Source organism: Phacochoerus africanus, chromosome 7 (genome assembly GCF_016906955.1).
Source record: "Phacochoerus africanus isolate WHEZ1 chromosome 7, ROS_Pafr_v1, whole genome shotgun sequence".
Lineage (NCBI taxonomy): Eukaryota > Metazoa > Chordata > Mammalia > Artiodactyla > Suidae > Phacochoerus > Phacochoerus africanus.
The window spans coordinates 7,492,200-7,517,936 of record NC_062550.1 but is presented as its reverse complement, the minus strand read 5'-3'; the positions used below and the strand labels follow the sequence as shown (position 1 = coordinate 7,517,936).

The window sequence follows — 25,737 nt, the reverse complement described above, 5'->3', positions numbered from 1 at the left end:
GTGCACAGAGTGTGAAATGCAAAGAAAACCCATTTTACATTTTTAAAGACTCAAAATACAGACACTTAAAAAGCACCTAGTGAAGAGGGTTACGTGTTAATCGGGCATATGGGCTACACTGTGAGAAGACAACCCTAAGAAGAAGGGATCTTTATAGACAGAATGTCGCACACACAGTAAGGATAGGTGACACAACCCGCATACCATATGTACCCAGAGCATCTGTGAAGAAATGGGGTTGTAGGAGGCACACTGAGTAAAGCACCATCAGCTATTTGCCCACCTGCAAAGCAAAAGGAACTTTTCTACCCTGTTTAGTCTGCAATGTAAAAGGGCCATGACTTCAAAAAGTCTCTGTAATACGCATTAAAGATTTGAAAGGAAATTTATAAAATGACAAAGAAATCCCTCTTTTACATCTATGAGCCTCACCAGAGCCACTACACTCCTCCCCCCCCCCCCCGCTTTTTTTGGTTTTGTTTTAGTTTCATGATAAAAATGCAGGGCAAACTAGTTATTTATCAACATGTGCGTATATATACAAATCAGTAACCTTTAATTGTAATTGCTAATTCATTCAGTAAATACCTATTTTAAGGACTGCCTATGGTGCCAGGCACTGCTCTCGATTCTAAGAACACAGTGAAACAGGTTCTCGGTGTGTCCCTGTCCTCAGTCAGTCTACATTCCAGTTGTAAACAAACAGGATGTGTAGTCATCTGGAATTTAATGCTGTGAAGAAGAATGAAGAGTGGAAGAGGGATAGGAGTTGCCTTGTGGTGCAGCAGGTTAAGGATCTGGCGTTGTCAGTGCAGCAGCTGGGGTCACTGTTGTGGCGCAGGTTTGATCCCTGGCCCAGGAACTTCCACATGCCATGGGTGCAGCCAAAAATAATAATAGTAAACAAACAAATAAATAAAAATATATGTTTTTAAAATGGAAGGGCATGGTGTGATGCAAAGTGCTAACTTGGATAGGATGGTCAGGAAAGGCCTTTCTAAGGATGGCATCTTTGAGGAAAGATCAGACTGAGGAAAGGGACCAGGCCATGCAGATATTCCCATTTCATCCCACTTGCTTCTCTCTTGGGCTTTAAAAACCTTTTTTTTTTTTTTTTTTGTCTTTTTGCCGTTTCTAGGGCCACTCCTGTGGCATATGGAGGTTCCCAGGCTAGGGGTCTAATTGGAGCTGTAGCCACCGGCCTACGCCAGAGCCACAGCAATGCAGAATCCAAGCTGCGTCTGCGACCTACATCACAGCTCACAGCAACGCTGGATCCTTAACCCACTGAGCAAGGGTAGGAATCGAACCCGCAACCTCATGGTTCCTCATCGGATTCGTTAACCACTGTGCCACGACAGGAACTCCTGTCATTACCTTATATTAAGAAATGTTATTAAAAACATTCCTTCCACAATTCATTTGTTCTTAGACTGTAACAACTGGACAGAAATTCCTTCCTAAGTGTAGTGTCTTCTAATCATATCCCTGTGTGACTGATTTGTCCCACAGACATTGGAAATTATATAACTGGCCGCGTTTCCCTTTTCACAGGACTGCTGGAGAGCTCGGGTTGATTTGTGGCCAGTCTGCCTTCGCCAGGGTAGTTGTCAGGATCATCTTGGTGTGCCTTTCCCTTCGTCGTTTTGTGTCTTAGCGCCTTTCCCCTCTAGCCTTGCCTTCTTTTTTTCTTTTTTTTTTTAAGTCTACCGTGAATTTTATGCTATCATTTTGTATTTTATGTATCCATCTAAGCAAATCAAAATCCTTTTTGGAACAAGGTACAAGAATAGGAAACAGGTGTAACGCGGTGATCACAGAATTATAAAGTCCTTGTGCTGTAGGCCAGTGGTTCTCACACTGGGGGCAGGTTTATCTCCCGGGGAAATTTGGCAATACCTGATTTTCACAGTTGGGGAACGCTCTTGTCATCCCACAATCAGCAGGACAACCCCCAAACAAAGAATAACCCAGCCCAAAATATTGATAGTGCCAAGGTTGGGAAACCCTGCCATACCCGAGACCAGTCCATCCATAATTTCATACATTCCAAGGCAGTAGAAGCATTTTATAAACAGAAATGACAATTGTGCTTCCATGTAGCTTACGCTAGTATACAGTCTGTGTTCTAAGTGGGAAGGTTGGGTGCTGTTCCACTAAGTCTCTCATCAGTCAGCTATTCCTGAAAGCAGTATTTTCCCTTTGGGAAACCTGTATTATCAGGCCTGCAAAGCCACAACGTCCGGTCGACAAAATTGGTGGAAAAGGTGCTTTCTATTTGAGATCCAGTATTGTGAATGTTTGAATAAGGAACATAGTTAAAATGAGACTAGGTTCTTTTCCTCCTCCGTTCTCGTTGCAGGCTTTCATCGAGACCATGTTTGCCGGCAAAGCCCCTGTGGAGGAAGGCTTTCTTTATGCTAAGGTGAGCTTTAAATGACTGGGAAAGTTGTGTTGGCGGCAGATGTAATTTCATTGATTCGCATATGGCATCTGGTTAACTTTCATGGAAGTGACCAGGGTATCAGTAGAGAGGATTTGCTTCTTAAATGTCACTGGTAATTTATTAGATGAGTCAAAAATATGCAGAGCTGTAATTCAATGGAGATGATCACAAAGTGTAACAGATAAAGAAGGAAAGCCTTTCTTTCACAAAAGCGAGGTAGGAATAATACTGTATAAGAAACTGCAAAGGCAGAGAATCTGGGGTGGTGCTATACGAACCATTCTCCAGCTTCATCCTGGAATATAATCAAATTGGTAGAATTTACCGTTTGCCTGGCATCTTTTCTCACGTTTCCAGAGCATGTAGCTTGGTAGCTATTTGAAAGGTTGAAATTTGTAATTTAGAGCTGCTGTGAAAAATGCAGGCCGTATTCCAGTGTGGATCTGTAAGAAAAAACAAAATAGTGACGTGTAAAGTATCTGACTATCTCTGCACTCATCCCTGATCATAGGCTTTCTGTGTTCTCTTCTGGACTTAACAGTTTGAAAATCCTAGGAAATTTAGAGCACTCAGAAGAAAAGAGCAGATGTAATAATAATGATGAGCAGTAGTTGGGTGAGAATGAAAGAAACGGACTAAAGTTACAGAGCATGAAAGTTTGGTTAAATGATGTGATGAGTAGTTTTCCATTAATAACTTAAGCCCTTGAATGGAGGTATAGGCTGTTGAAGAGATCCTGGCTGGGGCAGCCCTGAGGAAATCCTTTCTCCAGTCATACCTTGCCGCCGTTGTTTTTCAGTTTGAATTTGAGTGCCGGGCTCGTGGTGCAGACATCTTAGCCTACCCACCTGTGGTGGCTGGAGGGAATCGGGCAAACACTTTGCACTATGTGAAGAACAATCAACTCATCAAGGTACAGGAAATGCCCTTCAGTGCTGATTCCACTGACCCCAGCAGCTTTAGTAGAAAACTAACCTCATGGTCCCCTAACCTTCAGCTTTCACAAACTTAACTGGCATGTATAGATTGCTTTGTTTATAAAATGTTTTTTGCAGACGTTATCTCCGTTGATCCTCGTGTTAGCACCGTGAGACAGGAACAGTTATTAACATGCCTGTTTAATAGATAAGGAAAATAAGGGAGGAGGGAGTGAGAGGCACGGGGAGTTTGGGGTTAGTGGATGCAACTATTGCATTTAGAATGGATGGGCAATGAGGTCCTGCTGCATAGCACTGTATATCCAGTCTGCACAGGGACCTGTATCGAGTCTCCTGGGATAGACCATGGTGGAAGATGACGTAAGAAAGGGAATGCGCATCTATGTATGACGGGGTCACTTTGTGGTACAGCAGAAATTGGCACACCACTGTCAATCAACTATACTTTAAAAAAATGGGGAAAAAATAGATGAAGGAAATAAACTTTAAAACATTCACTGACTCATTAGTACAGAGCCAAGTATTCTACTCTAAAGCTTCTGCTCCACCCCTTCTCTAAGGGCTTGTGGCAACACTAGGCCAGGCATATTTGGGGAGCATACAGATTTTGTGAATATCTTATTAGCTGTAAGGGAACTTACTTTTTATGGTTCCCCCCCCCCATGTGACTATACAAATAAATAGTTGTATATTCCTTTATTAAATCAACTTTTAATTATCTATTTTAATTTACAGTAAGTTCAAAAAATAAATATAGCACATATGAGGAGTTCCCATCATGGCTCAGCAGTTAGCGAACCCTGCTAGCATCCATGATCGATCCCTGGCCTCACCCAGTGGGTTAAGGATCTGGTGTTGCTGTGAGCTGCGGTGTAGGTCACAGACGCAGCTCAGATCTGGTGTTGTTATGGCTGTGGCATAGGCCAGCAGCTGTAGCTCCAATACAACCCCTAGCCTGGGAACCTGCATATGCTGCAAGTGCTGCCCTAAAAAGACCAAAAAAAGTGTGTGTGTGTATCAAGTGTGAATGATTTAACTTTATTTTTTTTTAGTGAATACCCATGAACCAGTTACTCAACTCAAAAGCTGGACCATTACCAGTAATGTTACATTTGCTTATGTACCTTATGCTATATTGTCCTGCTGCTTGCCTCCCATAGGTCACTGACAGGTGTCCTAAATTTTTATTCATCATTTTCTTATTTTTTTTTCAACAGTTTTTTTCACATAGACATGATTCCTCAAACAGTATTAATTAGTTCTGCTTGTTTGTGAACTGTATAAGTATTATGTACTGCTGTATATGGTTTGAGGGACTCACCTGTTTTTGTTTTTACTCCAGTATGATAATATAAATTTTTTCCCAAGTATTTGTATCTGTTTACACTTCTACCCTGAGTGAGGCCAGGGATCAAACCCGTATCCTAACGGACACTGTGTCAGCTTATTAACCTGCTGAGCCACAACGGGAACTCCAACATTCTTATACATTATTCATGGTATCTAAGTTATCAGGGTTGCCAGGGGAATACCTGATAATGGAATTGGTGGTAGGGTTGTGGAATATGCATATTTGCACTTTAATAGAACATACCAAACATTTCCAAAGTGATTATGTCAATTTATATTTCCACTCTTCCTGACACAGTTTGGTAGATTATATTTTTCTACCATTTTGTCTTAAGTTTTTACTCATAGTATTCTCTTACCTTTTTATCTTCATTTTTCTTTTTTTTTGTTTTTAAATATATTTCTTTCCTTTTCTTTTGTTTTTTTGTTTTTTGTCTTTTTAGGGCCGCATTTGTGGCATATGGAGGTTCCCAGGCTAGGGGTCTCATTGGAGCTGTAGCTGACAGCCTACGCCAGAGCCACAGCCACACCAGATCCGAGCTGCATTTTCGACCTACACCACAGCTCACGGCAACACCAGATCCTTAACCCACGGAGCAAGGCCAGGGATCGTACCTGCATCCTCATGGATCCTAGTCGGGTTCGTTAACCACTGAGCCACGACGGGAACTCCCATTTTTCTTTTTTCTCGTAGTTTATGTACGTTTTTACTTTCTTGATATATTTTTACCTTTTCTTCTTTTTCTAATAAATCTTAATAGACAGTTTCTTTAAAAAGTAAACACATATATTCCCAATGAACCAGCAATTTCTTTTATAGGTATTTTTCTAAGAACGATTAAGACATACATCCAAAAAGTGGCTTGTGCAAGAAGGTTGGTGGCAAGTTTGCTCCTAATAGTCCAGGAGTCCACAACTAGGATATTAGATAAAGAAACTGCCATGTAGTATGTTCCTAAGCTAAAAAGGAGCATACTTGGAGTTCCCGTCGTGGCACATCGGAAACGAATCCAACTGGGAACCATGGGGTTGAGGGTTCGATCCCTGGCCTTGCTCAGTGGGTTAAGGATCTGGCATTGCTGTGGCTGTGGGCATAGGCTGGCAGCTACAACTCCAATTAGACCCCTAGCCTGGAAACCTCCATATGCCGTGGGTGCGGCCCTAAAAGGACAAAAGACAAAAATTTAAAAAATGAAAATAAAAAAGAGCATACTTTACACTACCAACAACGTGAATGATTTCAAAAGCATCATGCCGAATAAAATAAGCCAAACACACAAAAGTTATAGACTGTCTGGTTCCATTTATATCAAGACTTGAAATAAACAAAATTAATCTATGGTGATAGAAATCAGTTCAGTGATTGCTTCTGTTGCGGATGTTACCTGGGTAGAGGCTTGAGGGCGTGGTTACATGAGTATATGTTTGACCAAACTGACCTAACAATGTATACTTAAGATCCATGCTTGAAGTTCTTGTCGTGGCTCGGTGGTTAATGAATTCGACTAGGAACCATGAGGTTCCAGGTTTGATCTCTGGCCTCACTCAGTGAGTTAAGGATCTGGTGTTGCCGTGAGCTGCGGTGAGGGTTGCAGATGCAGCTCGGATCCCGTGTTGCTGTGGCTCTGGTGTAGGCCGTCGGCTACAGCTCCGATTCGACCCCTAGCCTGGGAATCTCCATATGCCATGGGTGTGCCCCTAGAAAAGACAGAAAAAAAAGATTCATGCTGAGAAATCTCAGCAGTTTTGTTGGTTTGCATTAGTCTTTAAAAACCAGCTTCTCAAAAAAATAATAATAATAATAAATAAAATAAAAACCAGCTTCTCACATCATTAATGCCATTTTGTCTCTATTTATTATCTTATCACACGTGCCCTGGCCTTTTTTTTTTTTTGTCCTGTTAGGGTTGCACCCACGGCATATGGATGTTCCCAGGCTAGGGGTCGAATTGGAGCTACAGCTGCTGGCCTCCGCCACAGCCACAGCAATGCAGGATATGCAGCTGCATCTGCCACCTACACTGCAGCCTGCAGCAATGCTGGTTTCTCAACCTACTGAGCGAGACCAGAGATCGGACCCCAATCCTCATGGATAGTAATTTGGTTCTTAACCTTTTGAGCCACAACAGGAACTCCTTCTTTTGTCTTTCATGTTTACATTTGCCTTCTCTGTCTCTCACATCCTAGGGGATTTTGGTAGGTTTTTCTTCCAGGAAACTAAATTTTCTCTTTGTTTGTCTAATCTACTACTTCAGCTATCCATTGAGTATTTTATTTCAGCAGTTATTTTTATTTCATTTGGTTCCTTTCAAATGTGCGTAGTTACTTTTAGTTGTCTCTTTTTTTATTGTGTTTTCTTTTCTTTCTCTCTCTGTTGTGTTTTTTTTTGTCTTTTGTCTCTTTTAGGGCCACACCCACAGTATATGGAGATTCCCAGGCTAGGGGTCAAATCGGAGCTACAGCTGCTGGCCTACGCCACAGCCATATCAAAGCAGGATCCAAGCCACATCTGCGACTTACACCACAGGTCATAGCAACGCTGGATCCTTAGCCCACTGAGCGAGGCCAGGGATCAAACCTGCAACCTCATGGTTCTGACTAGGAACAGTCAGATTCGTTTCCACTGCGCCAAGATGGGAACTTTTAATGATTTTTATTTTTTAGTTGTCTCTTATTGCTTGTTAATTTTCATGATTACAATTTTTATCCCTTTAAGCATTTCATAATAGCTCTTCTGTGTCTGATAATTGCATTATCTGGAATCCTGGAAGATCTAAATTGGTATTTGTTGTTCTAGCTGACTCTCACTCAGATTGACAGCTTTTGGTTGTGAGCTCATATTTACTTGGTATCTTGGGAAAATTCTGCAATCCCAAATGTGGGGAATATTCCCTCTAAATGGCATTTGCATATGCTTTTGCCAGACGCGAAGTGGGTCCCAATGACCTTATTATCCCCCATGAGTGGTCTCGGTTATGCAGGAATCTCCAGTTCATCTTCCTCACTTTGCAACACCTTTCCTATGTACTGTAACACTCATCACTAGTTTCAGTTCTGAGTTGTCTTTATGCAAGGGGAAAAAAGCCTTTGAGACAGATCTCCAAATCACATTCGTTCTTCTTGCCATTATTATGTATGTACTTATTTGACCATTAGTCTCCTATGTACAGTTCTGTGCTTTTTTAGATATGAATAAGATAAATACAAATACGAATTTTCAATATAACATGAAAAGTAATAGAGATATACCCAAAGGTATTTGTTTTGCTTTTGCTTGTTTTTGCCTCCACATTTATTTTGATGGGGAGCATAAGGGGAAGTAATATTCTAAAGCCAAATGGTTAAGGGTAATTATATTTGAATAAAGGCCTTGGATAACAACTTATATAGAATTTTTTAAATTAATACTTATCGATAATGGTAACATTTATAATGTGCTGATATTTACCTTTAGTGCTTCAAACCCAAGCACTCTCTTTCCAGAGCCAGTATGTTTAACCACTATGCAGTGCTGTCTTTCTTGAGTCAATGTTAATTCATTTGAAAAACTTAGATGCTATTTCTTATGAGAAGGAACCAGAGAAAATTAGTCTTTAAATTAGAGCCTTTATGTATATATATGTGTATATATATATATATATATATGTATGTATGTGTATATATATATATATGTATGTATATATGTATATATACACACACACGTGTATATGTGTGTGTGTGTGTGTATATGTGTGAATATATAAAATGAAAGGCATAAGGAGTTTAAATTATAAGAAACGGCAGATAGTCATAAAATCACCCACTTTTCCTCATCTTACTTCTGTTGCAGGATGGGGAAATGGTGCTGCTGGACGGAGGTTGTGAGTCTTCTTGCTATGTGAGCGACATCACTCGTACCTGGCCTGTCAACGGCAGGTGGGGCTTCTGCAGATCCCATTGCTTCTTAGCAGCATGAGTGGAAATCTAAATGTATTTGAAATAAATGACTAAAGAATTATACAGGTCCCCTCTAGCTCAGGTTAACTGCCTTTACAAAGCTCCTGATTATTTTCTAAGACTGCTTTATTCACCGTATCACAGGATCAGGCACCTAAAAATAGCTCGTTAACACACATGCTCACAGAATTCAAAGTTTTTATTTACCATTACAAAAGTAACATTTAGGATGTAGTAGAATAGTTTGGCCAGATTAACCCTCCACAGATAGTAGTTGTAGAATCTGGATAAAGTATTAAAAACAAGTCATTTGAGAAGTTCCCGTCATGGTGCAATGGAAACAAATCTGACTAGGAACCATGAGGTTGCAGGTTCAATCCCTGGCCTTGCTCAGTGGGTTAAGGATCCAGCATTGCCGTGAGCTGTGGTGTGGGTTACAGATGTGGCTCAGATCCCACGTTGCTGTGGCTGTGGCGTAGGCTAGCAGCTGTAGCTCCGATTCGACCCCTAGCCTGGGAACCTCCACATGCAGCAAATGTGGCTCTAAAAAGCAAAATAATAAATAAGTAAAAATAAAATAAAATAAAAACAAGTATTCGAGGGCACCAGTGAGCTTCTAAAAGCTGGGAGCATAACTCTCTCCTTGAAAGAAGAGCTGTAATGGTTAAGATGTAAGTGGTTAGAGAGTTTTGCTGAGGGTACTCCCCAGTCAAAGCAGTTTAAGCAGCAGGAAGCCACAGCAGCCTGTTTGGTGTTAAAATGTCAAAGAACAGAGTTAGGTACTAGCAAACAACCAGAAAGATGGGGGGGAGACCTTGGAAGAGGGTGTACTGCAGAAAAGGGGGAGCCCAGAATTTGCATATAAAATATTCTAAAATCCTTGGCTGATCACTACACTGTATGTTGGGGAAAGAGTCAGGAGGCTCAGCAAAACACTGGCAACCAGAATGTGAATGGACCAAGCAGAGATTTTAATTGCTTCCCACTAAGACAAGAGTTTGCAGTTTGAATCCAGCCGAGTTAACAAAAATCACTCTTCAGAAGAACATAATAGAATTTTAGAACCTCTGTATTTTACCATCCATAATTTTTTTTATTTTTTATTTTATTTACTTATTTTTGTCTTTTGTCTTTTTAGGGCCACACTCGCGGAATATTGAGGTTCCCAGGTTAGAGGTCTAATTGGAGCTACAGCTGCCAGTCTACACCACAGCCACAGCAAGGCAGCATCCGAGCTGTATCTGCGACCCACACCACAGCTCACAGCAATGCCAGACCCTTAACCCACTGAGCAAGGCCAGGGATCAAACCCGCAACCTCATGGTTCTTAGTCAGATTCATTAACCACAGAGCCACGACGGGAACTCTAATCATCCATGATTTCTAATATTCAGTTTAAAAAATCCCTAGACATAAGAAGAAGCAGGGAAATGTGACCCATAACCAAGAAGAATGTAGTCAATAAAAACAGATCCGAAATCACCCTAGTGTTCCATTTAGCAGACAAGGACTTGAAGGCAGCAAACAGTAGATGTGCTCAGGAGTTCAGGGATAATATTAGCGTAGTGTGTGAACAGATGAGGAAGATCAGTAAGTGAAAAGCTGTAAAAAGAATCAGGGATTCTGGGAAGATGGCAGCAAAAAACAGTTTTTCAGTCTCTCCAGTTGTCAAATAAGAGCAACTAGGTAGCAAAACCAAACACTCGGCGATGGGGTATCACTAAAACCTCAGAATACAAACAGGAGTTTCCTGGTGACCTGGCCGTTAAGGAGTCAGTGTTGTCACTGCTGTGGCTCAAATTCGGCCTGAGACGAGTGAGAGGAAGGACTGAGATGATCCACATCAGAGTTAGGGAGAGGGGCTAAACTGGGGAAGATCCAAACCAAGAGTTAGGGAGAGGGGCTAAACTGGGGAAGATCCAAACCAAGAGTTAGGGAGAGGGGCTAAACTGGGGAAGATCCAAACCAAGAGTTAGGGAGAGGGGCTAAACTGGGGAAGATCCAAACCAAGCTGCCGTATTTTTTTTTACCACTACACCAAAACAACAGAAGATTACACTCTGTGAAGTTAAATAAATCTTTCCTAAATCTTGCTTCATTCTAAAAGTATAGGAGAATTAGTTTCATATAAAATAAGCAATTGAAAAAGTATCTAGGGGAGTTGCTTGTGTGGCTCAGGAGGTTAAGGTTCTGGCATTGTCACCGCTGTGGCTCGGGTCGCTGCTACGGCATGGGTTCAATACCTGGCCCAGGTACTTCCACATGCCTTGGATGCAGCAAAAAAGAAAAAAAAAAACATCTAGGTTAAATCTCATACAAAGTTATTAAAAGCAAAAAGAGAACAAGGAGCAGCATAACGTCCCTGCAGAAATGAAAGCATGCCAAGAAAACGGCTACAAAATAGATCAAAACAGTGGCCTACTGTTTTAAAACAAGCTAAAAAATTTTTAAACAAATTATTCAAAACATGAAAGAACAACATAAATCAGAATTAGAAAATCTTGGTAATGAAGTGACAAACTCAAGAATTGAAATAAAGTTTAAAATCACTTCAAGAAAAAAAGACTAATTTGAAAGGTGCCCAGTAGCAATGAAGCACAAGAAACCTTAATAAGAAATAGAAGGTGGGAGTTCCCGTCGTGGCGCAGTGGTTAACGAATCCGACTAGGAACCATGAGGTGGCGGGTTCGGTCCCTGCCCTTGCTCAGTGGGTTAACGATCCGGCGTTGCCGTGAGCTGTGGTGTAGGTTGCAGACGCGGCTCGGATCCCGCGTTGTTGTGGCTCTGGCGTAGGCCGGTGGCTACAGCTCCGATTCGACCCCTAGCCTGGGAACCTCCATATGCCGCGGGAGCGGCCCAAGAAATAGCAAAAAAAAAAAAAAAAAGAAATAGAAGGTGAGGATAAAAAACAGGGTCCTACTGGGACCTATATCCAATCTCCTGGGATAGACCACAATGGAAAAGAATTTTTTTTTTTTAAATGTTTTTGTCTTTTTAGGGCCACTCCTGCAGCACATGAAAGTTCCCAGGCTAGGGGTTAAATCAGAGCTGTGGCTGCCAGCTTACACCACAGCCACAGCAACACCAGATCCGAGCCGAGTCTGCAACCTACACCCAGCTCATGGCAACGCTGGATCCTTAACCCATGAGTGAGGCCAGGGATCAAGCCTGCATCTCCACAGATACTAGTCAGGGTCATTACTTCTGAGCTACAACGGAACTCCAGGAAAGACTATTTTTAAAAAAGAATGTATATATGACTGAGTCACTTTACTGTGCAGCAGAAATTGACACAACATTGTAAATCACCTCTACTTTATTAAAACAAAAATAAATAGACCGTGAAAGGGAAGAAAACTTTAAAAGTCAAATGAAATAAAAAGAGAAAAGATTACAAGAAAAATGGCAAATATTAACGATAGGCAAAGAGGTTGGAACATACACATAAAGGAAGCCCTAGGGAAGAAAACCAAAGCAAGGAAACAGAACAAATACTAAAACTAATTGAGTAAATTTTTCCTGAAATTAATTTAAAAAAAAAATTTGAAACTACTTTTAAAAGCGCATACCACGTACCTGAAAATAACATCCCAGAAAAAAAAAAAACACCCAGACATAGTACATGTAGTAAAATTATGAACCTGCAAGGAAAAGAAGAATTCTGGAAAAAAAAAGAAGAGTACATGATTTATAAAGGAAAAGAACCAGACTGACATTAGACTTTCCAAAAAAAACAGCAGTGGGAGCCCGAGCTTTTATCTACAGCAAGAGAAACTTTCAGCTCTACAGGGTACAGATTGTTATTCGGAAACGCAAGGAATATTACTCCCGTGAATTTGCTGGAGCTATTGTGATAAGAAATGAAAGAGGAGCTAAAAATTCTGCAGATATCAAAAGGATAATAAGACATCAACAACTAGGGGTGTTCATCATTGTTAGTCATTGAAGAAAACGCACATTAAACCTCCACGCATCCGTTAGAATGGCTGAAATGAAAGAGACCAACCATACCTAGTACTGGCAGTGATACAGTGCAGCTGGACAAAAACACTTGCACAAGAATATTTGTAACAGTTTTATCTGCAATAGCCCAAAACTGGAAACAACCTAAATGTCCATGAGTACATAAATTTGTGGACTATTCATATAATGAAATGCCATTCAGCAATAAAAAGGTGACAAACTATCTATCAAAATAACACCACCATGGGAGTTCCTGTTGTAGCTCAGGGGGCCAAGAACCTGACATAGGGTCCCTGAGGATAGGGGTTCGATCTCTGGCTTTACTCAGTGGGTTAAAGATCGGGGAGTTGCTGCAGGCTACAGCGTAGCTAGGTTGCAGATGTGTTGCTGTGACTATGGCGTGGGACGGCAGCTGTAGCTCCCACTCAGCCCCTAGCCTGGGAACTTCCATATGCCGCAGGTACGCCCGTAAAAAGGAAAAAAAACAAAAAAACAAAAATAAAAAAACACCACGGACATTATACTGAATGAAGGAAACTGAACATAAAAGAGGTAGGATTGTATGATTCCATTTATTTTGTATCCTGGAATCGGCAGAACTAAGGTAAAAAAGTCCGTGTTTCCCTCTGAAGGTGAAGGTATTGCTTAGAAATGAGGAACTTCCAAGGGGGGAATGGCAGTGGTAGGGACCTAGATCCAAGTTGTCCAGAGAAACAGAACCACCGAGATACACATTTGTGTGTATATGTAGTAGTTAGGTAGGCTGATTGATTGATTTTAAGGAGTTGGCGCATGTGGTCACAGAGACTGGCGTTTCCCAATTTTGGAGGGAACTGCAGGCTAGAATCGCAAGCAAGAGTTGCTGTTATAGTCTCGAGGCAGAATTCTTTTTTTTTTTTTTTTTTTTTTGCTATTTCTTGGGCCGCTCCCGCGGCATATGGAGGTTCCCAGGCTAGGGGTCGAATCGGAGCTGTAGCCACCGGCCTATGCCAGAGTCACAGCAACGCAGGATCTGAGCCGCGTCTGCAACCTACACCACAGCTCACGGCAACGCCGGATCGTTAACCCACTGAGCAAGGGCAGGGACCGAACCCGCAACCTCATGGTTCCTAGTCGGATTCGTTAACCGCTGCGCCACGACGGGAACTCCTCGAGGCAGAATTCTTTCTCCAGCATAGTAGGTCGTTCTGGCATTTGAATTTTTTTAGTGTTAGGCTACCTCTTGATCCATGTTTCAGCCAACCAACCAAATAAATTGTAGAGCCTTTCTGACCCCTGGAGCTTCAACCTAGAATCCAGAACCTCTCCTTAGTGGACCTCTTGCAGTAAATTCGGCCTGATCCAACTTTATGTCCCTTCCATACCTTAATAGCCATTCCTACCGATAGTCCCAGATGTTTGTCTATGTAAATAGGAAACGTCATGCAGTGCATCTCATCATGGGTCATACTTTGTACCTAACTTTTCAGGACCTGCTGGAAGTAGCATCTAGTTATAGGTCTAGAAGCAGCTGCTCAGAGGAGATACCTGTAGGTTCTCAGTCAAAACAGGGTTAGCATCCTCAGACCAGGGTTAGAAGGGCTGCTGCTTCTAGCAAAGAAGACTCAGCAGAATTTAGGGATTCAATAAATGCCCCCACGCTCCTCATCATCAGCATATCCACTTGTCAGAATTGTAGACCTCAGGTTTGTGCATTTCAGTGTATGTAAAATTTACATTAGAAAAGGGATTGTTGGAGTTCCCACTGTGGTGCAGCATCTCTGCAGGGCACATGTGCACCTTGGGTCAAAACTGCAGCTCAGACCTGATCCCTGGCTCAGGAACTCTATATGCCCAGGGTGGCCAAAAAAGAAAAAAGAAGGGAGTTCCTGTCGTGGCTCAGTGGTTAATGAATCCGATGTGGAACCATGTGGTTTCGGGTTTGATCCCTGGCCTTGCTCAGTGGGTTAAGGATCTGGCATTGCCATGAGCTGTGGTGTAGGTTGCAGACGTAGCTTGGATCCCGGAGTTGCTGTGGCTCTGGCGTAGGCCGGCATCTACAGCTCCAATTAGACCCCTAGCCTGGGAACCTCCGTATGCTGCGGGAGCGGGCCTAGAAAAGGCAAAAGAAAAAAAAAAGAAAAAAGGAAAAAAATTGTTAAAAAATGTTTAGAACTACTGTGGTGGGTGGAGTATGGGTACATTCATCAATGATAGAAACGTTAACAGTGTTGACAGCAGCTGAACCTGAGAGATGGGTGTGTTGTACTTAACCATTACATTGTTGTGTTTAAACCATTCTTATTAGGGGACATTTAGATGTATCTGTTATAATTATTTAAAAAATCACAGTGAACAGTTTTGTATATTCAGCTTTTTTATGAAAATCAAGTATTTTGTCAGGATGGACTCATAGAGCAGAATTGCAAATGCAAATTTTATGAGCATCTTTTGCTTTCATGGGGCCACACCTGGAATATGGAAGTTCTCAGGCTAGGAGTCCATATCAGAGCTGTAGCTGCCGGCCTACACCACAGCTCATAGCAACGCCGGATCCTTTAACCCACTGAGTGAAGCCAGGGATTGAACCTTCATCCTTATGGATACTAGTTGGATTCTTAGCCCACTTAATCACAACAGGAACTCAGGAATTTTATGAGCATCTTTAATACCATTAATTTAACTTGCTGTACTAGTTTGCAGTCCCATCAACAATGTGTAAAAACACATGTATCACCCCAGCTTGATTTTTTTTTTCTCTCATTTTTCCCCATGATTGCTAAAGAAATTATTCTTTTTTTGTGGCCGTAACTATAGCATACAGAATTTTCTGGGCTAGGGGTCGAATCAGAGCTGTAGCTGCCGGCCTGCACTATAGCTCATGGCAATGCCAGATACTTTAAATTGCTGAGCAAGGCCTGGGATCGAACCTGCATCCTCATGGATTCTAGTCAGGTTCTTAACCCGCTGAGCCACAACAGGAATTTCAAAGAAATTATTCTAAGGACAGCTAGAAACTAGTGAGTTACTGGTAGCCAAAGTATTGACTAATTTATCCCATGACATCTGCCTCACCAATAAGAAGTGGATCCTTAGGATCTGGGGTTTTTGTTTGGTTGGTTGCTTTTTGTTTGGTTTTTCTTTAATGGTTTAAAAAAAAAAAATGGAAAAGAGGAGTTTCCGCTGTCTAGCAGTGGATCAGCAACGTCTTGGGAGCTCTGGAACATGGGTTCAATCCCCAGCCCCGCACAGGTGATTAAGGAGGATCTGGCCTTGCTGCAGCTGGGAACTGGCCCAGGAACTGATCCTGGCCTGGGAACTCCATGTGCTGCGGAACAGCCAAAAAAGAAAAAGTGAGGGTGAGCTTGATCTGGTCCCTTTGACTGCATTCTTGTCTGGGTGCCTCTTCTAGCCCCACCTGGGGTGTATCAGCTGACCGTTTGAAGGGGAGACTGTTGTTGCTGCCCCAGCTTGAAGGATTATTGCTCTTCTTTTTGAGCATCTAGACACGATAAAGGTCCTTCCATTAATGATGTATTGGTACTAACTAAATATCAACAATGCCCCATCATCTATGCCTTGGAGTTTTTCTAATCAAACTTACAGGCAAACTTCCTACAATGTAAGATAGTTCCAAATTCAAGTTCTTTGGTTTTCCTGTCCCCAGATTCACGGCACCTCAGGCAGAACTCTATGAAGCTGTTCTGGAAGTCCAGAAAGATTGTCTGACCCTCTGCTCCCCTGGAACAAGCTTAGAAAACATCTACAGCATGATGCTGACACTGATAGGACAGAAACTTAAAGAGCTGGGAATCATGAAGAACATTAAGGAAAATAATGCCTTCAAGGTACTTCACTTCTTTTTGAGCCTAGTTCTTTTTATTTATTTATTTATTTATTGGTCTTTTTTAAGGCCGCACTCACAGCACATGGAGGTTCCCAGGCTAGGGGTCAAATCGGAGCTGTAGCCACTGGCCTACACCACAGCCATAGCAACGCCAGATCTGAGCCTCGTCTGTGACCTACACCACAACTCACGGCAACACCGGATCCCCACTGAGCAAGGTGAGGAATTGAACCTGCATCCTCATGGATAATAGATTCATTTCTGTTGAGCCACAACAGAAACTTTTGACCCTGGTTCTTAAGAACACCTGATGTGCTGCTTTGTTTGTATCCCATGTAGAGCTGATGAGACTTAGAAATGGTGATTTGGCTTCTTCACCTGTAAGAGGGACCTTTCTGAACATGGATTAAAAACAAAAGGTTCAGTATTTATTTCTCCCAGAAGATGGCAGCACCTTCTGGTTCATTGCATACTGCATAACTAGCTCAGTCTTCAGAAAACATGAAATGAAGTCTGATGCAGACAGGGTGGAAAAGGACATAAAAAGAAGAGGTTGACTCTTAATCCTTTTGTAGTGATTTTGAAAAGACAGGGGTTGAAGGGAGGGTGTGTGTTGCTTCAGTAGCATTGTTGAGGCTTTTAACACTATCCTCAGGTGCCACGTCTTTCGTGAATTTCATCTGCATCCAAAATACGATGGTGTTCAATAAAAATTGAAAGCCTCAGCTTTAAATCAAGGTGCCAGGTGGTCAAGCCAAACAGACCGCTAAAGGCATCTCCTATCTCCAAGTCTGGCTCCCAGTTTATTTTATCAACAGGAAGGAACCTATAAACTCCTCTGGTTCACAACAGCAAATCTTTAATTAACAGAAATATCCAAGCTGGTAAATACCTAATAATTACTGTGCTATTTGATGTTTCATGCCTACTCCACAAGTTGCTGTGAGATACCTGGGGTCTCCAGAGGAGGCTTCCTGAGAGGGGACGCATAAGCATCAAAAAGAGAACTCTTCCAACATAATTGTCTTCCCTTCCCCAGGAAAAGAGATTTTCATTTGCCATGGTCACTCCTGGGGCTGCCCCAAGTTAGCATGTATGTAGTGTACTAAATGGCAGGAGCCAAAATGTGGATTAGTTAGAATGCCGTTGGCAGGATTGAACATACCAGCTGGCAGTTTTCAGGTCTCTTAAGCGTGAGCCCAAGGGTGGATTAAACAGAAGTGGTGGGAGGGTGGAGAATTACCACATCGCTGCCTGATTTACGCATGCCCAGCTTTCTCCTTAAGGGGTCCTTGCTCTTTTAACGCTGCAGTAACATCTTCTCCAGGCTGCTCGAAAATACTGCCCGCATCACGTTGGCCATTACCTCGGGATGGATGTCCATGACACCCCAGACATGCCCCGCTCCCTCCCTCTGCAGCCTGGTATGGTGATCACAGTGGAGCCAGGTAAGCGGAGGTGCGCGAAGCCCCCAGCCCCCTTGGGAAACATGGTTTTGGTGTCAGGTAGAAAGGTAAACACTTTATTTTCCCCTGAACCAGTGTAATTAAATTGAGAGAGACAGGGAAAATGAACCTCTCCGGTGTAGAAGGGACCTGCCCTGAGCTTTTTATTTAACATCATGCAATTTGTTTAATTCGACTTCTCCAATAAACAAGTGATGGGGAATACTTTCTATAAGTAAATATTAAGAAGTACATCTTTCTTTAACCCTGCCTTTGCCAGGGCCCGTCTGTTCTAGTCTTCTCCTCGTAGCAGTGGGCTGCTCGCATCTGCAAGTTCCCCCGTGCTTTCCTGCGGAGACGCTCAGACTCCCCATGCCCTTGGTTGCAGCTCCTCTGCAAGCTGCGTTGAACTGCCTGCATTTTTCCACTTTTTAGTATCCAGATCCTTTTTCCTAAGCATCAGAGAAAGCCGGCAGTCTGATGGCTTCCCTGGAATGATGTGGGCATTGGGCAGAATTCGGTAGGGAAGTGGTGGGGGGTGAAGTCGGTTTTAAACACTGATGCTCTTTCTGTCATGAAAGCAGATCTCAGTCTTAGATTTCAAGTGTTTTCACCTCTAAATTATGTAAGTTATAGCTGGGACACATCTTTTATGCCCTCCTTTGAACCTAGGCATGCGTTGCTGTCTGTGGCCTTATGTACCAATTTGTCTGGTCGAGTCAGTACCTGGGTGCCTCCTTAGACTTTGACTACGTTTTCCTTTGCTGGTCTTTTTCTCCTTCTCACAGAGCAGCATCTGTGCGTATAGAGAAGGAGGTTTACATTTTCTTTAATATGAAAAGACCAGGTGTCTGTCCGACTTCATGATTAGAAAGGGAACCTTGGCCTCTAAGAATTTTTCAAATGTTCATTCAAGTCCTCCTTCTTCCCTCTTTAAATCGTGTACCTCAGTTACATTTGTGACATATTTGAGTATTTTTTGCAGCCTCTGGTTGCTGAAGCTAATATTCTCTAAATTAGTGTTATTTGTTTTTGTTTTTTTCCTTTTTAGGGCCACACCCGAGACATATGGAGGTTCCCAGGCTAGGGGTCAGATCGCAGCTACAGCTGCCGGCCTACACCACAGCCACAGCCACACAGGATCCTAGCCGCTTCTGTGACGTACACTGTAGCTCACAGCAACACCGGATCCCTAATTCACTGAGGGAGGCCAGGGATCAAACCCGCAACCTCCTGGTTCCTAGTCGGATTTGTTTCTGCTGCACCACGACGGGAACTCTGAAATAAGTGCTATTTAAATACATTTTTAAATGCCTTATGTTTTTATTTTAGCAAACTGCCCTTTTTCCAGGGGACAGTTAGGCAGAGAAAGAATGCATTTATATAATCTACTGGTTCCCAGCATATATTGACATACTCATACCTTAAGTAACTTTGGTGGCCTGTTAGAGCCACTAGAACATGATAGAATCATGATCAATATTATTGTAGTTGTATAGATCGTATAGTCTAATATACAGAATAACTATAACAAGAGTTCCGGTAATGATAGGCAACATTTACCGACCATTTATGTGCCAGACTTTTTAATATATGTTATATATATACACATACATATGTATAATTGTCTCATTTAATCTCCACATCTCTATTAGGTGGGTACCGTTAGGACCCAGGCTTTACAGATGAATTGTAATTCAGAGAGGTTAATTGACTTGCCCCAAATCATACAGTTACTGCCATTTATGAATAGACCATTCTACTTTTTTATACTTCCCAGGTATTTATATTCCGGAAGATGACAGAGATGCCCCCGAGAGGTTTCGCGGTCTTGGTGTTCGAATTGAGGATGATGTGGTGGTGACTGAGGACTCACCTCTCATCCTCTCTGCAGATTGTCCCAAAGAGATGAATGACATCGAACAGATATGCAGTAGGGCCTCTTGACCCTCGTTGCAGCCCACACGCATCTCAGGTTCCGGAGGGGTGGACGCTGCCATCTGTGGACATGTGCTTTCTGGGGGTCTCTCTGTGTATATTTATACACGCGTTCCACTGGGGAGAGCAGCTGTATGACTTTGTAATTGTGTGTGTTATCTTTTTTGTTTTCTGTACCTAAAAATCCAGAAAGTTGAGATTTTGGACTGTATGTTACTGCAACTTCAGCAACATTAATTCTGTGGAATTAATGGCCCAGACATGTTTAATTTTAAGATGTAAAGAAAGGAAGTTCCCGTTGTGGTTCAGTGGGTGAAGAACCCACCATAGTGTCCCTGAGGATGCGGGTTCCATCCCTGATCTCTCTCAGCGGATTAAGGATCCAGCGTTGCCACAAGGTGCAGCATAGGCTACAGATGCAGCTCCGATCCCGTGTTGCTGGGGCTGTGGTGAGGCTGGCAGCTGCAGCTCCGATTCAGTCCCTAGCCTGGGAACGTCCACATGCTCCAGGTGTGGCCGTTAAAACAACAGCAACAAGAAGACGTAAAGAAAGCTCTTGGTTACTTAGTCCGTGCATTCCAGTTTAGCACATTTAACCACAGAAAATTCTCTTTCCAGTCCTTCCCTTTCTGTGCTTTTCCTGAGGCCCACCTAATACAAGATGGTTGTGTATCGCTTCTGTCCTGAGCTAACCACCAAGGTCTTTGCCGACTCTAAAAGCCGCCCCTGTGATTGTGGGTGGCCAGTAGGTACCGTCCATGACACCTGCCTACCCATTCGGGAGCCCAGGGATCTCCCAGAGCCATGTGAGCTCCAGGGACTTGTGTCCCGCAGTCCCCGCCATTCAGCCGCTGTCCAGATTCCAGCAACACTGGCTCTCGCACAAAACAGTTTTAAGCCTTTCTTACGATTTGGTTGCCTAGGACCTGGAAGGTATTTAGATTTTAGATAATGAGGAAAGAGATGGAAGAGAGAGAAAAGTATGTTTGTATCTGCTATAGGTCCAGGCCACCTCCGTCTGTTCTCGACCTAAAGATGATTCCTGCCCCAGGCATCATGCTTTCTTCATAGATTCTTAATGCACTGACCCTCGAAGCTGCTTCCCTGGCCAAGGGCAGATCCTCTGCTTACCCTGTTAAAGTCAGAGGAATGGCAGCCAGTGTTCAGAGACATCCTGGTTATCATTCTGTGATTTCCTCTAGTGCTGATAAAAACAAGGTATGGAGCTCACTCAGCACCTGTGATGCTTCCTTTCTTGGACGTTAGCACTGGTAGGGCAATGGTCAAAGACCTCTCTCTCGGTCAGCACAGCATCGGATGCGGTTATGTTAAACCCAGTTTGCAAAGTGAACAGGGCTAAGTTACTGTGGGTGGTTAATTTGAGAGCTTCTGGCATAGAGGGCAGCCTTGAGAACTAGCGTATTCACCTCCTTTAGACCTGAATACCAGCCCAAGATGCATAGAACATGCTGATTGTTAAAGCATAAATTCAAAGATTTTTAAGAACCTATTTGCCTTACGGAAGAACAGGTTAGGGGATTAACACGCGACAGTTCTGTGCAGTTTCCCCATCTTGTCAGAACGACCCCAGGTAGGCCCGCAGTGATGCCATCAGGAGGCAAAAATAATGTTGTGAACCAAAGTGACACAAATTGTGTCCTGGCGGTGCTCACCCAGGAGTACTTGACTTTGCTAAGCAGCTATGGATGGATGGCTGCACAGCTGGAGTCGTCATCCCGTGCCTGCCCTCCTCGCCTCCCTCCAGCTTCTCAGTCCTGTGTTAGGTTCTAAAAGAAGAGGACCGGAAAGAAATCCACAGCTCTGGCTCCGTAATCCTAAAATGAGGCATTTCCTTTTCTTTCTGTAAATCATCTTCTGTGGTCTTCAGCTTTCTAGCTAAAGGTCTTGGTGGCTTTCGTGAGTAGCAGCCTACTTGGACCCGAACAGACTTCTTCCAGCTGGGTTTCTGGTAGGTTCTGCAGGTGTTGCAGGTCATACGGATTGGCTGTTGTGGAATTCTGGTGATTTGTAGTCCCTGACCCAGGTATGTTGTCTTTTGAGTCCCCAGTTAACCACAGCAGCCAACATTTGCATCAGACTATCAGAACCTTCAAGAAATGACATAGTGAACATCTCAGAGCAGTGTTTTAGGGACTGTCTGATATATTCAGGATTTGTTGAGCAGAAAATTCTACACAGTGCAGAAATCTCATTCATTCTTAGCCGTACCACAGACATACCCACAGTTCTGTCTATGTCTCAGCATAATAAATACTTCATATATACATCAGGCTCTCCTAATGAAAACCTTAATTTTAAAGAAATGTTTCAGGAGTTCCTGTCATGGCTCAGCGGAAACAAATATGACTAGCATCTGTGAGGACGCATGTTCGATCCCTGGCCTCACTCAGTGGGTTAAGGATTGGGCGTTGTGTTGAAACTAAGTGAGGGGCCAGGATGGTGGCAGCCTAAAGGACCCTGTTTGGAAGAGGTTTTTAATGGTATTTATTAATTTTTTTATTTTTTAAAATTTTGTTTCCTGAAGTGGGATCTGTAGTCCAAAGCTTAAGCTGATGGGTTAAGTTTTAAGCCTGGGCAAATATACTTCAAGCTGAAGTGTTTTAAGAATCCTAATATGAGAAGGTGAATACATCATTCTTCCCTGGTGGGGGGGCGGGGGCAGAATTCCATTGTCACAAAGCAGGTGGCTCTCCCTGGCTGCTCTCCCCTCTGCCTGTAGGTCCCCGAGGAACTCGGGGGTGAGCATCAGTATTATTCAGATCATGGGTCCTCACTGAAACCAAGGCCTCCTGGGGTGTGTGCTTCGTGAGGTTTTGAGAGAACTGCAGTTTTCATGAGCATTTCTCAATGCTTTGTATGACTTTTGTGCAATTATAGAAGTTCAATTTGAACAAAATGCTGTTACTTTTTACCGCCCTATCGACTAAAGCTAGATAAGTTATTCCCTAACAAGGGAGGAGCCTTTGTTACTGTCATTTTAAAAATAAACTACAAAACAACAAGAGAGTGTATGGTTTGTGTGTGTGTTTAATTTTCACATCCGGAGTTTATAGCTTTAAAGGTGATACCATTTTGTTTGACAGAATATTTTAATTTACAAAAGTATCCGTCAACGACTGTCACAAAATCATGATAGCAGACTTGAGACAGTCTTATCAGTCACTGACGGGGAAAAACCACTGGATTAGATTGACTCAAGGATCTAACCTGTAACATGGTGACTGCAGTTGCTAACATTGTATTGGATAATTGAAATTTGCTAAGAGAGTAGAACTTAAAATATTCTCACCAAAAAGTCAATATATGAGTTGATGAGTGCATTAATGAACTGGGATATCTTTTCACAATGTGTACGAATATCAAGTCATTCCAAGGTACACTTGACATATCTTGCATGTTTGTCAGGTACAGCTCAAGAAAGCTCCGTCAGGAGTTTCCATCGTGACTCAGTGGTTAACGAATCCGACTAGGAACCATGAGGTTGCGGGTTCGATCCCTGCCCTTGCTCAGTGGGTTAAGGATCTGGCGTTGCCGTGAACTGTGGTGTAGGTCGCAGATGCGGCTCAGATCCCGAGTTGCTGTGGCTCTGGCGTAGGCCTGCGGCTACAGCTCCGATTAGACCCCTAGCCTGGGAACCTCCACATGCTGCGGGAAGCGGCCATAAAAAAGGCAAAAAGACAGGAAAAAAAAAAAAAAAGTCTCCGTCAGAGGAAGGGTTGACTTCCCACAAAACTGGTGCCGGCTCTCCAGACAGCCCTGTAGCATTCAGGACAGTACTAGAGCCATGAGCATTTTATGAAGGAGGAATTTTGCAGAATTGTAGCTATGTGAACTTTCTCGATGAGCCATATAAAGAATCCTGAGTGCAGCTACCTTTTCCTCTTGGGTACCCTCTTTAAAATTTGAGGATCTCCACCATGTGCTCTCCACGATGTGCTCTCCAGGAGATCCCATCACGGCTCAGCGGTAACAAACCTAACTAGGATCCATGAGGACCCGGGTTCGATCCCTGGCCTCATTCAATGGGTTAAGCATCTGGCATTGCCATGAGCTGTGGTGTAGGCCGGCAGCTACAGCTCCTATTTGACCCCTAGCCTGGGAACACCATATGCCGAGTGTGAGGTACTAAAAAGATGGAAAAAAAAAAGTGCCCTCCAGTGTTTTTCACATTCTGGCACACATAAGATACTTTTTGTTTAGCACAGTGGAATAAAGAGGACTTAAGAATGTGTACATGCGGAGTTCCCATCATGGCGCAGCGGAAATGAATCCAACTAGGAACCATGAGGTTGCAGGTTCAATCCTTGGCCTCGCTCCTTGGGTTAAGGATCCCGCATTGCCGTGAGTTGTGTAGGTCGCAGACATGCTTGGATCTGGTGTGGCTGTGGCTGTGGTATAGGCCAGCAGCTGCAGCTCTGATTAGACCCCTAGCCTGGGAATCTCCATATACAGTGGGTACGGCCCTAAAACAGACAAAAAGAATATGTATATGTAACTTCGAGGAAAAAATTAATTACATACCCTTTATATAATTATAAACAAAAATATTATGCAAAATTTTATAGGATTTTTTTAATTCGTATAACACTTAGAAAATATTCTTTTTTTTGGTGGCACCAGCGGCATACAGAAGCTCCCTGGCCAGGGATTGAACCTGTGCCACAACAGCAGATCCTTAATCAGGGAATTCCTCAAAAGATAATTTATTTATTTATTTATTTATTTTGGTCTTTTTGCCATTTCTTGGGCCGCCCCTGCGGCATATGGAGGTTCCCAGGCTAGGGGTCTAATCGGAGCTGTAACAACCAGCCTACGCCAGAGCCACAGCAACACAGGATCCAAGCTGCATCTGCAACCTACACCACAGCTCACAGCAACGCTGGATCCATAACCCACTGAGCGAGGCCAGGGATCGAACCCGCATCCTCATGGATCCTAGTCGGATTCCTTAACCACTGAGCCACGACAGGAACTCCCTGAAACAAGATATTTTTAAAAATACAGTAAACAAAAATGAGGCTGGAGAGAGTTCTCTTGTGGGGCAGCAGGTTAAGGATCCAGCATTGTCACTGCAACAGCTTGGGTGGCTGCTGTGGCGCAGGTTTGATCCCTGGTTGGAGTTCCCACTATGGCACAGTGGGTTAAGGATCTGGTGTTTGCCATGGATTTGTGGCGTTCCCTGGCCTGGGAACTTCCATATACCGTGGAGGTGGCCAAAAAAAAGAGGATAACCAAGCCCCTCGAAATGGTTAAAATGGCAAACTTTATGTATATTTTACCACAATAAAAAGCTTGAAACTATATTATCTTGTGGGCAAGGGGATGAGGAGGGCTAAAGGCAGACTGAGGTTGACATTATTTAAGTAATTAAAATAAGAATAAAATGCTAAATCGGTAAATAAGACCTCCTAATCTCAAGATTCCTGCAGACATCAGACTCTGTCAGAAGAATCATGTGTATTTGGGGGTGCCTATTTTTAAAACAATAGGCCCAGGTGAGAGTTACCAGCAAACAGTGTCATAAGCATGGCTGAAAGAGTGGAGGCTATTTTGGGTGATGAGGAAGTAAGGGGAAGCTTTTGTCTGGCTCCTAATATTTGAAAAGCTGTCATGTAGAACATCTTATCTTACTTTGTTCCCTCAGGCAGGACCAGTACTAGCACTCTCACAGATTCAGATTTTTATTTTATTTTAGCCTTTTTTTTTTTTTTTCAGGGCACCCGTGGTATTTGGAAGTTCCCAGGCTAGCGCTCAAATCGGAGCTGTAGCTGCCGGCCTACACCACAGCCACAGCCACAGCCACACAGGATCCCAACTGCGTCTGTGACCTACACCACAGCTCACAGCAATGCCGGATCCTTAACCCACTGAGCG

The 25,737-nt window shown here is 43.0% G+C and overlaps 1 protein-coding gene across 8 annotated transcripts in view; it reads left to right on the top strand.

Annotated features, from left to right (window-relative positions):
• Positions 1 to 20,035, top strand: part of XPNPEP3 (X-prolyl aminopeptidase 3) — a 48,370-nt gene extending 28,335 nt beyond the window's left edge. For 7 of the 8 annotated variants that reach the window (XM_047786167.1, XM_047786170.1, XM_047786168.1 and 4 more), the window contains 6 exons: positions 2,363 to 2,425; positions 3,246 to 3,359; positions 8,564 to 8,649; positions 16,280 to 16,460; positions 17,787 to 17,907; positions 19,685 to 20,035. In XM_047786167.1, the coding sequence (XP_047642123.1) occupies positions 2,363 to 2,425; positions 3,246 to 3,359; positions 8,564 to 8,649; positions 16,280 to 16,460; positions 17,787 to 17,907; positions 19,685 to 19,851 (732 nt within the window). In that variant the 3' untranslated portion in view covers positions 19,852 to 20,035. Of the gene's footprint in view, positions 1 to 2,362; positions 2,426 to 3,245; positions 3,360 to 8,563; positions 8,650 to 16,279; positions 16,461 to 17,771; positions 17,908 to 19,684 lie in introns of those variants that run through there. The other variant, XM_047786175.1, reaches the window with a different exon arrangement.
• The last annotated feature ends 5,702 nt before the right edge of the window (positions 20,036 to 25,737 follow it).